The sequence below is a fragment of the Martes martes genome (assembly GCF_963455335.1).
Source record: "Martes martes genome assembly, chromosome: 12".
NCBI lineage: Eukaryota > Metazoa > Chordata > Mammalia > Carnivora > Mustelidae > Martes > Martes martes.
This window is the reverse complement of record NC_137900.1, coordinates 82,401,359-82,414,481: the sequence shown is the minus strand read 5'-3', so window position 1 is coordinate 82,414,481 and position 13,123 is coordinate 82,401,359. Positions and strand designations below refer to the sequence as shown.

The following is a 13,123-nucleotide window of genomic DNA, read 5'->3' as shown; positions in this document are numbered from 1 at the left end:
AGGCCTTCAGTTAAAGTTTACTACATTGGAAAGCAGTTCCTGATACTCCAGGCTGAATGACAGTCCCCAATTATACACTGGCATATGCACTTGTATTTTTTGTTACAATACCTATCATAGTTTATAATTATGTATGTATTTGTGATTATGAGTCATGTGTGGCATACTCACTACACTGTAAGTTCCGTGAGGACAGGGGCAATATCAGTTTTGTTCATCATTGTACAGAGTCTCTAGCATGGCACTTGGCACGTAGTCAGTACTCACAACATGTTTGTTAGGTGAATAGTGCATAGGTGAATGAACAAATAAATGGAAAAACACGCAGCGGAAAGGTAACTTTCAGTGCTGTTTAAGCACAGGAATGCTTCATCATACTGAGTTGATTTACATTTCTCCCCAGGTCTTATACAGTAAGAAGGTGGTCTACACTGCTGGCTCTCACTGCTAGTGTTGCTTGCAGCAATGAGGTAGCTGTCTTTAATGTCAAGTAACTTCCAGCCTGTCCTTGCTCAAGATAATTTAAGGCAAAAGATATCCTTTCCATGGTTATGACTTCTAAAAGCAGCTAATAATAAGAGAAATAAACGGTTTCTCTGTTTGGAAATATAATAAAAGTGGAACTCAACATGAAGGGATGCAAGTACTTAATTTAAACCTGCAAGCTTAATATATAATCAGCCTTTCCTTTTGTCTCAAAGATTTGTTTTCAACAGCACTGTGATACGACTGCCCTCTGGTGGCCACTTACTATGTTTTCACAGTCCTTACGTTTCCCTTTTCTAGTCTTTTTCTAGACCTTGTGTTTTAGATGAACCAGATTTTAAAGTAACCTTTTTGTGATAAAATATATTGGGGAAAAACACTTTTGAAAACAGTTCCACAATGTGTATTGCAGTCTTCAGAATATCTCCTTGATCCAGTAATTTGTTTTCAGAAATCTGAGGAAATAATTCTAAATTCATAAAAAGCTTTGTGTTCAAAGAAGTTTACTAAAGTGGTAGTTATAATTCTAAAAATTAGACAACCCTATTTCTATCAACAGAGAATGAAGCCCATTATGTTACCTAGGCAGTACGTGGTTAAGAGTACAGCAAGTGCAATCTTGTCTTTACTTTGGCCAAATTACATAGCCTGTTTCTTCGCGTAGAAATGCAGATAATAACAGTAACTGTCTAATGGGTTGTTGTAATGATTCAGTGCAATATTATTTATAAAATCTTTAATACAGTACCTGGCTTATTATGAGTAATCAATAAATAGCAACTATTAGGTCATCATTAAAATTTTTTAAAGAGTGGTGTATATAACAACATGAGAGGGTGAAAAAAGCAGGGTGTGAAATGACGTGGCCATATAGTTAGACTATTTGAAAAGCAAAACTTAAACTTCTATACATAAGAGAAGTTTTCCAGGAAAAATATTCAAAATCTTAGTGACATATTTCTTATGGTGATTCTTTTTTCTTCTACTTTCCTGTATGTTCTAGATTTTCTTTATTGAGTATATATTTACTTTAAAATGGAGGTGGGGAGGCTATTATTTTTTCGAACTAGAACTTTATGTTCACATGGTGTATTTCTTTTTTTTTAGATTTATTTATTTTTGTTCCTCTTGGGGCACCTGGGCGGCTCAGTTGGTTAAGCATCCCACTCTTGGTTTTGGCTCAGGTTATGATCTTAGGATCCTGGGATAAAGATCTGTGTCGTTCTCCATGCTCAGTGGGGAATATACTTAAGGATTCTTTCCCTCTCCCTCTGCACCTCCCCACACTGCGTGTGTGTTCTCTCTCTCTTTCTATTTCTCTCTAAAATAAATAAATAAATAAATCTTACATGTTTGTCTTCTCCATTTATACTGTCCGTTAAGTGATCTCATTCAGTCCCCTGGATTTAATTTAAAATGCCATCTACGTCTGTGCTCACTACCAGATTTATATTTCTCCCTTGATCTGTACACTTGAAGATCTAATAGTACCTTGGACATCTTTGTCTGAATGCCTCAACTGGCATCAAAACCCCAAGATATCCAAAACAATTCTTTATTTTACCCTGTAAACCAAGCCTGCCTTACTCGTGTTCTTCATTTTGGTGACCGACACCATTCAGCCAGTTGCGCAGTCCAAAGCCTAGAAGTCATATTTGGTTCCTTTCTTTTACTCACTGCAAATAGCCAATCCATCGGCAAGTTCTATCAGCCCAGCACTCAAAATACACTGTGAATCTGACCACTGTTTATGACCTTTGTTACCGTCATCCTTGTCCAAGCCCCTGTCATCTCTGAAATACTGTGACATTCTCTGAGCTCATCTGATTATCTCTCTGCCCCTTTTCTTGTCCTCTCATGCGAGAGCTCCACCCCACCACAGTCCAGTCTCCACAGAACAACCAGAGTGATCTTTTTAAAATGTAAAACCACATCATGTCATTCCTGTGCTTAAACCCTTGGATTGGCTTCCTATCCCTCCCGGAGTAAAATTCAGACTTCTTTCTCTAGCCCGCATGACTTTACATTTTGTGGCCCCTGCCTTTCTCTCTGACCTTATCTTCTATTACTCTCCCTTGTTCACTTGGGCTTGGCTTTCTCTCTTATTGACAGTTAAAATTTGCCTTCTCCTCTATAGGGAGGATCAGGCATTTCTTCCCACAACAAAGCACATTGCTGTATTTCTGACAGGTTTATATATAAACTATGAAATGACAAAATAAATAAGGACAAGTCTTTTTACAGGTGGCGATTTATGTTTTCAAAGCATTGCATTGAATTTGGTTGGAAAGGAGCCCCACATTCTTTTCTTTGACTGGTTGCCTTCCTGGTTACCCCTACCAGGTTGGTTTGCTGCCTAGCCAGCGAGCATGAGATCATCTTCAGGAAACACTCACTTCTTTTTTTCTTTCTTTTTTTTTAAATTGGTAATCCACTCCTTTGGCCATCTTTCAACAAAGAGAATGTGAATTTTAAGACAGTATTATTGTATTTTGGGAGGCTGCCGGCAAAGTATAATAAAATTAAACTTCAGCTAAATTTTACATATCTTTTATCATAAAAGAGAGACCCTCAACTTTTAGATTTTAATGGGAACTTAGATTTCATCCAGTGCAGCTTTCTTAATTTATAGATGAGGAAATTGAAACCTAAAGAGAAAACATTTGTCTTATGGAATAGTTTTTCACTCTTTGAAATACTCATGTTACATTAAATCATTAGCCCGAGAATTATCCCACTTTTCAGATTAGAAAAATGAGAGTCAGAGAAGCTATTTCCTGAAGGTCTCATACTGGTAAAAGGTTCCACTGGGAGTGGAACTCAGATCTGACATTAAAAACCAGGTTCCTTATGTTCTCTTGACTCCTCAAGAGGAACTACAAGCTGTTAGAAAGGCAAATCCACACCATCAGTTCCTATGGGATGTGGGTTTGAAAGGATATGATCTTTATTGTTATTATAAAAACATTTCCTCCAAGTTTCTCATGAAATGTTTTAAACTTGCTTACATTCTTGAAATATTTTTATAATATGCATGTGATAGTTTATAGTATATTAGCTTTGTAATCAGGAAAAAAAATTAAGACAGCAACAAAAAAAGGATACATGCAGACCAGATACTTGAAAATTAGAGGGGAGAAACCAAAAGGACTGTTGCCCTCACAGCTACTGTTAGCACTCTGCTGTATTTATGTCTATCTGTCATAATTTATTACTTTTTTTTCCTCTGTGGCTGTGTTCCAGGTGCATACTTTTTTTGAAGCAGTGTCGAGTAATGAGTCTTGTTATTAGACTTGTTTTCATCTTACCTTTTAAGTAAAGTTTTCATCTTTCCTTTTGAGACAATTTATTTACCACATAGGGTTATTTTTTTCTCATTGGCTTCTCATTGTAGGGAATGGCATAAAACAAACAGAAATAAATTCTTCTGGAAAAATGTTTAATTGTTATAAATTTTATAATTTCTAAAAAAATGTGTATTCTAATATAAATGGCTTAAGAGAACAGAATGATATTGTGATAAGCGCCAAGGCTTGAGATTTTATCTAAAATAGTAAAAAGCCCCCAAACAATAAGCATGTAAGCCCAATAGCATGGTAAAAGCAAGATATTAACAGTATATGTATTTATCATTTTTAAATAAAAATAGTGATATGACCTGTTCTTGACCCATTAGTCACATGCAAATGGCATGTTATTGGAACACATCTTTCCTCAAACATCCATATTCTGTCAGAGGACTATTAACGTATTTTCAAAGTTCAGGACTTTATCAGAACTTGTTTTCTTAAAAATTATTTCCGTTGCACATTTAATAAGGGGCGAGCAGGTGGCCACATTTTATACATAATGCAGGTTTTGATTTTTCCTAACTGCAGAACACTTTAACATTTCAGATTATCTTATCTGTTGGGGTGCCTGGGTGGCTCAGTTGGTTGAGTGTCCAACTCTTGATTTTGGCTCAGGTCATGATCTCAGGATTGTGAGATGGAGACCCACGTTGGGCTCCTTGCTGGGCATGGAACCTGCTTAAGATTCTCTCTCTCCCTTTCCCTCGGCCTCTCCTCCTTCCTCCCTAAACAAACAACAAACAAAAGATTATCTTATTTGTAGAGCCAAAATCTGCAGTTTGCAGTTTCTTAGTATGTATTTTTCAGCTATTTTAATTGTCACAAAGATACATAGCTAAAGAGGAATCAGGATATAAGATCTGGAAAGATGTCAGTACCTCATGTGTTTATCACTGTATGAGAATATACTACCACTTTGTTATATATGTGAAAATTATCATTAACACTAGCAGGCCTTAAAAAGTTACATGACTGGACACCTGGCTGGCTCAGCCAGCAGAGCAGGAAACTCTCAACCTTGGGGTCATGAGTTCAGGCTCCATGTTGGGTGTAGAGATTACTTAGAAATAAAATCTTTAAAAAATTATATGATTGAAAGCAACATTTGCATGCAAGTTTGATTCAGTTCAAAGTTAATTGTTTAGGTAATAAGCTTTTGAACCTGTCTTTCCCCATCTGTTCATGAAGTTTAGGGGAATTCTCTTGTAATCACTTAAGAATTTAGATGTGCCATGTGTGTTAATACATTGTTATTATATGGTTTTTCAAATTTTGATCCAGTTGTCAGACCATTTTATTTCTCTCTCTCCTTTTTTTGGTAAATATTTTACTCATAACGAAAAGAAATCAAATGCAACTATTTATGAATAGTTTCAGTATTGAATGGTTTTTGGCTTATCATGTGAATTTTCATTGTCTTAGGTTTCTATGTCATATTTTCTCACTTATTCCTGTAAGGGCAGTTGGAAGAGTCCCTGTGCATCTTTGTGGCCCCTTATAGAAGGGATGTTAATTACACTGCACTTTTTCATCTTCTGTTTTCAGACACTGTGCTGCTTCAGTGCCAGGACAATATCTTTACTAATAGGGTACCATAGGAGGGTCACTACAAAACACATCACTTTGCTGTTCCTCCTTCCTTTTCATTTTCTCTACTAATTGTTTTTTTTTTAATTTTTTTAAAGATTTTATTTTTTTATCTGACAGAGAGCGAGATCACAAGTAGGCAGAGAGGCAGGCAGAGAGAGAGGGGGAAACAGGCTCCCTGCTGAGCAGAGAGCCTGATGTGGGGCTCGGTCCCAGGACCCTGAGATCATGACCTGAGCCGAAGGCAATGGTTTAGCCCACTGTGCCACCCAGACACCCCATTTTTTAAAAGTTTTTATTTATTTACCTTTTTTTTTAGTAATCTCTACACACAGCATGGGGCTCAAACTCATGACCCCGAGATTAAGAGTCACACATTCTACAGACTGAGACAGCTGGGCACTCCTATAAATTAATTGTTTTTACTTTGATCTTGAATTTTTTAAATTTAAAAATGTATGGAGAATAAAATAACACATACTCATGTACCTACACCTCGAATTAATAAATATTAACATTTTGGTATTTTGCCTAATAGTTATACATATTATATATAGTTACATATTTGAAATAGCAAATTTGAAATACAATTGGGGTCCTCTCTTTTTTTCCGTAGTTTTGTTTTTCTCCTTCCCTCCACAAAGATAAGCAGAACATAAAATTCCCCTATACCTCCTCAGTCCACATTTAATTTTTACTGCATATCATATGTATGTATCCATTTACCTAGTATATTCTGTATCCATTTGCTTAGTATTGTTTAATATGGTTTTATTTATTTATTTATTTGACAGACAGAGATCACAAGTAGGCAGAGAGACAGGTAGAGAGAGAGGGGGAAGCAGGCTCTCCACCGAGCAGAGATCCCGATGTGGGTCGATCCCAGGACCTTGGGATCATGACCTGAGCTGAAGGCAGAGGCTTTAACCCACTGAGCCACCCAGGAGCCCCAGTATGTTTTTTAAAATTTTACACGATAAAGAAGTACTCTCCATCTGTTTTTTAATCATTCTGTAATTGGCTTTTTTCAACTGACATCATTTTCAAGATTCATGCATATTCATACGTATAGGTCTAGTTCACCTATTTAACTATAGTATCCAAACTATGAAAATAGTATGTCATTTATTATTTTTTTAAGTAGGTCTTTAGATTGTTTTCATTTTTAATTTGAAAAAAGTTGGCCTGCTTTCCATATGTAGTTAACCATCAACCCAGGCTTAGTGCTCTCTACTCATGTAATCAGCCTTTCCCTAGAGTTTACAATCTAGAAGGGGACACAGACCTCACAGACATGGCCAATGTAGAAATAAGATGGGGTAGAAACTGAACTCTATCTAATTCCTGTCAGATCACTTCTTCTGGTGAACTCATAAGGTCTTTTGGTCACAGGTATAATTTATTTACAGTTATTGTGCTTTCAGAGTAAATCTTTAACTTCTTAAAATAATTTGCTTCTTTTAGGTGCTTGTTTAAACTGCCAGGAAAATAGCAAAGGGGATCACTGTGAAGAATGCAAAGAAGGTTTTTATCTGAGTCCTGGTGCCACGAAAGAGTGTCTTCGCTGCCCTTGTTCAGCAGTGACATCGACAGGCAGCTGTGTTATAAGTAAGGCCTTCCTCAAATTATTCATTTTGAGAGGAAAAACCAGGCAATCAGCTATCAGTGCCTCTCAAGTGTGTTGAAAAATGAAGTTCTGGACTGTCATTTGCAAACTCAACACACACAAAACAGATAATCATATCAAAAAATGGGCAGAAGATATGAATAGACACTTCTCCAATGAAGACATACAAATGGCTATCAGACACATGAAAAAATGTTCATCATCACTAGCCATTAGGGAGATTCAAATTAAAACCACATTGAGATACCACCTTACACCAGTTAGAATGGCCAAAATTAGCAAGACAGGAAACAACATGTGTTGGAGAGGATGTGGAGAAAGGGGAACCCTCTTACACTGTTGGTGGGAATGCAAACTGGTGCAGCCACTTTGGAGAACAGTGTGGAGATTCCTCAGGAAATTAAAAATAGAGCTTCCCTATGACCCTGCAATTGCACTACTGGGTATTTACCCCAAAGATACAGATGTAGTGAAAAGAAGGGCCATCTGTACCCCAATGTTTATAGCAGCAATGGCCACGGTCGCCAAACTGTGGAAAGAACCAAGATGCCCTTCAACGGACGAATGGATAAGGAAGATGTGGTCCATGTACACTATGGAGTATTATGCCTCCATCAGAAAGGACGAATACCCAACTTTTGTAGCAACATGGACGGGACTGGAAGAGATTATGCTGAGGGAAATAAGTCAAGCAGAGAGAGTCAAGTATCATATGGTTTCCCTTATTTGTGGAGCATAACAAATAATATGGAAGACAAGGGTAGATGGAGAGGAGAAGGGAGTTGAGGGAAATTGGAAGGGGAGGTGAACCATGAGAGACTATGGACTCTGAAAAACAACCTGAGGGTTTTGAAGGGGTGGGGGGTGGGAGGTTGGGGGGAGCCAGGTGGTGGATATTAAGGAGGGCACGTATTGCATGAAGCACTGGGTGTGGTGCAAAAACAATGAATACTGTTATGCTATAAAGAAATATTTTAAAAAAGTGAATCTAAAAAAAAGAATAAAAATAAAAAAATAAAAAAATAAGAAAAATGAAGTTCTGGGCGAAGAGGGGTGAGAATAGGGTGAGAGGAGGTGAAGGGGTGTTATAAAAACAGCAAAGGTTTTTCTTTCTAGGGATTTGCAGCCAAATCCAAATACCTATATGAAAAGAGACTTGCGGGAGAGATGAGGAAGTTTTGTTAAAGTCATGTTTATCCCGCCTGTCAGGACTAAAGAAGCAATAAAAAAAATCATGAGTATCTCATCATTACAATTATTCGTATTCCTTATGTAAGCATATTTCTTCTGTTCTCTACCTGGGCCCCCATCATTTTTACAATGAACTGGATAATTAAGAATTAAGAAATAAGCTATAGATCATTAGTCTCTTTAGGTTTGAGAGGAGATAGTAGGGAGAGTTTAAAAACCATTTTGAGTACTAGTAGTTTTTTGCATTTTTAATTGTAGCTTGGGGCTGTGCTGAATTACTTTGGTGTTCTCTCACTTTTAGAATTGGGTAAATTGGAACCCGAGTGTGTCCAGTGCAAAGATGGTTACACAGGCCAGAACTGCAACATGTGTGAAAATGGCTACTACAATTCCGACAGCATCTGCACCCAGTGCCAGTGTCATGGCCACGTGGACCCAATGACAACTCCAAAGATCTGTAAGCCCGAGAGCGGTGAATGCATCAACTGCCTCCATAACACCACTGGGTTTTGGTGTGAGAACTGCCTCGAAGGCTATGTCCGAGACCTCGAGGGAAATTGCATCAAGAAAGGTAAAACTTCACCTAAGGTGGTACATGTAATATCTCAGCCTAGCAGTGAAAAGTTCAGGACACCTACTTTAGCTTTATAAAACCTTCCGATCCCACCAGAGGAGTTTTCTGGAAATAGATTTTGATAGATATTTGCCCAAAGGGATCTCCTTCTATTCCTGCTGCTCCCCTGCTGCTCCAAAGTCAACTCCAGAAATCTGAGGCCCACGACAAAGTCATTGCAGGGTTCCCACATTTTCTCTTCATCTATTTTCATTTTTATGTTAATAATTTAAAGTCTTATCATTTCTTTTATCCTTTCCTTCCTATATTCTCATCACTCCCAGGAACCATCAAAGGTCTTTGGAAGTAGGGACCTATAATCTGGTCAGAAGTTCCAGCTGAGAAACAAGAGTCCACCGTGGCTTCTGCCCTCACTTTGGGCTTGAGTTTTCCCACGGATGGTGAAGGAAAGAGGAAAGAGTAACAGTATTCCTTTTGACTTTTAAAAGAAAAAGTTATTCATATGGCGAAATGTTTCTTGCAGGAAAGGTCCATAAAGGTTTAGATAAATATTGATGATTAGAGATTCAGGATGAGTTAGAGATATTCAAGCGTTATTGGGTCACAGAGCGATTAGACCATGCTCTTCTAGAAACCACTCTTTGATATCCTGACAGATGCTGAATACTGGGCTGATGGTCTGTGGCAAGTGTCATCCCTCTGCCATTTTCTTGATATCCTTATTCTGTTGTGATCAAGGCTAAAAGACGGAGCTAGAATGATGTCACTAGCCTGGAGGGCTAGTGACATTTGGAGGCATGCTTCATTCATACTTAGCTGATAGGACCATGATGACTTTTTTTTAGTTACTAGATAATGTAAAAAAAAATGCCTCTTTTGGTGACAGATTAATGTGTCTGACTGTGGTGATGAATTAGAATGACAGCAGCACCATTTTATCAAGTGCCTAGGATACACCGAGACCTGGGAACATTCTATGCAGTAACATTCCATAGCACACTGTCTCAACTAACCCTCCCAGGAACTCCGCAAAGTAGGTATTATCATTCCCATTTTACAGATGAGGAGCCTCAGTGTTAACAAGATTCACTTACTCATCTATAGTCACACAGATCTACTTGATTCCAAAGCCTTTTTTGGGTATTTCTACTGGGCTGTGTCACATTAGCACTTTAATTATGAAATCATCGATGATCTACACAAAGGAAGAATTACTACACATATGATTAAAGGAAGGCTGTGTTTTCTCTTGGCTGACACCAACTTTGGACATTTAAATTGTGTTTTTCAGAAGTGACTAGAAATACAATTTTCCTTATTCCGTTTTTGCCTCTTTTGAAGAGAATTTCACTCTTATGAAATGCCATCAGACATGTTGAACTTATTTTAGTTCAAATGATTGCCTTTTCATCCCTGTCACTTTTACCCAAGTGACTCAGGACTCAATAATGATGTATTTACTGTTTGCAGGAATCTCTATGAATCTATCCAAGAATCAAGAAGGATAGGAAACTCCAACATCAGAATTTTCCCAAAGATTTAATATTATACATTATGGAGAACAGCTATGGAATGTAATAATCTAGCTTTCTAGACCTTGATTCTTTTCACTATATTTCTTTAAAAATTATTTTTAACTTGCATTACCTTAAAGCAGAATATCATGTCAACATCCCATATCAACTTCCACTCCCATGTGTATTTCTTTTATTGTTTCTTAAAACTAGATAATTTTGTCTTTTACATTTCATTCTCTGTTTTTATTTTCAGAAGTTATTGTTCCAACACCTGAAGGTTCTACCATTTTGGTTTCCAATGCCTCTTTGACCACATCAGTGCCCACCCCTGTTATAAATAGTACATTTACCCCCACAACCCTGCAGACTATCTTTTCAGTAAGCTCTGCTGAAAACAGCACATCAGCGTTAGCTGATGTTTCATGGACCCAGTTTAACATCATCATCTTGACAGTCATCATCATTGTGGTGGTGCTGCTGATGGGCTTTGTGGGGGCTGTCTATATGTACCGGGAGTACCAAAACCGGAAACTCAATGCCCCCTTTTGGACCATCGAGCTAAAAGAAGACAATATCAGTTTCAGCAGCTACCATGACAGCATTCCCAATGCAGATGTGTCAGGACTCTTGGAAGATGATGGTAATGAAGTGGCTCCCAACGGGCAACTGACCCTGACGACTCCCATACATAACTACAAAGCCTAAGGAGCTAGAACCGTTGTCGGATTGTTAGACCACAGTGCTCACTAAGACTGCATCAGCTCCTGGGCTAGACGAGGCCTGGGTAGAGTTTGCAAAGGCATAGAGTGCATCTGAAATGTCCAGGTACAAATTTGTAATGCACTTAGCCCATTACTCTTAATTTCCCCCATGAAGATCTGAAGCAGTCACTGTCAATAAGGACTGGTAGTAAAGTATATTTTTGTACCAAACTACATGGGAGTAGAAAAAGGCTGAATCCCGCAGTGCAGCCCACATCTACTTTGACCTCCGAATGGACTCCTGGGGAAGTGTTCACCAAACCAGCGGAAACAGGATGGAAGTGGAGAGGGAAGGACTGCCCGAAGACTTCATCTCCATTCCTGAGACACCTTTTTTAAAAAGGAGAGTCAGGGATGATATTCCTTTTACTGTGCTAAAAGACATCACCAAGAAAGTTTAATGTCTGGGCCATATCACAATAAACAATCTCAATTGTTTCTAAAATAAGGACAGAAGAGTCTCAAGATCTTTAGAAAGATCTTTAGAAAGGCTGATTTTTCCTTCCTAAATTCTTGCTCAGTGATAGGATCAAAGCACAGGATAAAATTCTAATGGTAGAAAGATGAAGGCAACATCTGGGAGCAGGAAGCTGATGGTCCTCCTTAGGGCTCAGTGTAAATGGTAAATTGTCTAAAAATAAGGACTCTTCCTGCCTCTAGAGAAATAAGGTGTATATAGTTAATGTAGCATATCTGGTCAACATTGTATTTGTATCTATTTGTAAAAAAAAATCATGTCATATTTTATCATCTAGAATTTATTTGTACAGCAGTTAATGGTGTTGTAAAAAGAAAATATGGGATTGGTTAAAATAGCATAACATAGATGGCAATATTGCTAGAGCTGGGACTCTGGTGACCATCAGTCATTTTTAGTCCCTCTTTGGACACTGTTGAAATTTATAAGAGGTTGAATGTTTCTAACTTTTCTTTCCCTTTCTCAGTCTCAAAGTAGAGTTATATGTTCTCTGACTTACTATAGATAAAAGCAATAGATTTTTAAGTCATTGATTGTGAAGCTGGGACAGAGACTGCACTCTCCAAAGGACTCCCCCGATTCAACGTTAACCAGTCTGCATATTTTACATAGATTAATGTAGAACATATCCTTATGAAAAAAGAAAGTCTCTAAATGTAAAAGATAGTCTTCCAAAGGAATTAGAAATATTTTAGTTCCAAAAGAAAAGCCATCCTATCACTTGGGATCCCCTGTTTTCATGCCTGTGAAATATTTATATATTCTTCCTCCATCCTTCTCCAAAAAATACCTTCTACATTTGAAAGCTTATCACCCAGATGCCAGGCACACACCAGAGGAGGTGTGTACCATGTTCCTACAGAGCTACAGTTCTGCTATCTTCTTGTCCAGTTAGAGGGTAGCTCTGGAGGTAGGTGGGTACAGTTACATCCTTGCTTTCAGACACAGTTTTTCCCTAGAGGCCACGTACTGTTGCTCTCATCTGTTATGATACTGACTGTGGGTTAAGCAAGCCAGGACAAGCAGCAAGAAGTCAAATACAATATTTATTAGGAACAGCAAACTGTCAAATGGTTAGAAAAAAAACAAAGATTTATTAGATCAGACCTGGGAAATCCAAGCTGACAGTCTTGCCTAACTCCCCCCAAGAAAAACCTGGAATTTGGTCATCCCTCTATAGGACACCCCTAAGTTTTCTCAGGTTTTAGAGATGATGTTCTGGAGGAAGGACAGACAGATAATCGACTTCTGGTAACCTGAGGTACTCTGAATATTTGGCCATTGCTCATAAGAGTAGAGGTTAGTGACATTACATTGTATTAAAATCTGTGAATGTTGCTAGAGCCCTTTGCAGTTCACAAAGCACCTTTCTATATATGTGTCCTCTGTTCCTCACCATAGCCCCCTGAGGAAGTAATTATTGTCCCTATTTTATAGATGAGGTTAAATGTCTTGTTCAAGGCTATACTGTATGTCATTATCGGGCTTGGGATCAGGCCTCCTAACTGAAGCACATGTTCTCTCAAGTATATGCCAATGCAGAAACTGCCTA

At 38.0% G+C, this 13,123-nt stretch overlaps 1 protein-coding gene across 1 annotated transcript in view; it reads left to right on the top strand.

The window, feature by feature from the left end:
• Positions 1 to 12,649, top strand: part of MEGF9 (multiple EGF like domains 9) — an 81,350-nt gene extending 68,701 nt beyond the window's left edge. Inside the window, exons 4-6 of the mRNA XM_080820338.1 lie at positions 6,888 to 7,031; positions 8,543 to 8,812; positions 10,586 to 12,649. Of these exons, the coding sequence (XP_080676464.1) occupies positions 6,888 to 7,031; positions 8,543 to 8,812; positions 10,586 to 11,037 (866 nt within the window). The 3' untranslated portion in view covers positions 11,038 to 12,649. The remainder of the gene's footprint in view (positions 1 to 6,887; positions 7,032 to 8,542; positions 8,813 to 10,585) is intronic.
• Positions 12,650 to 13,123: the final 474 nt, after the last annotated feature.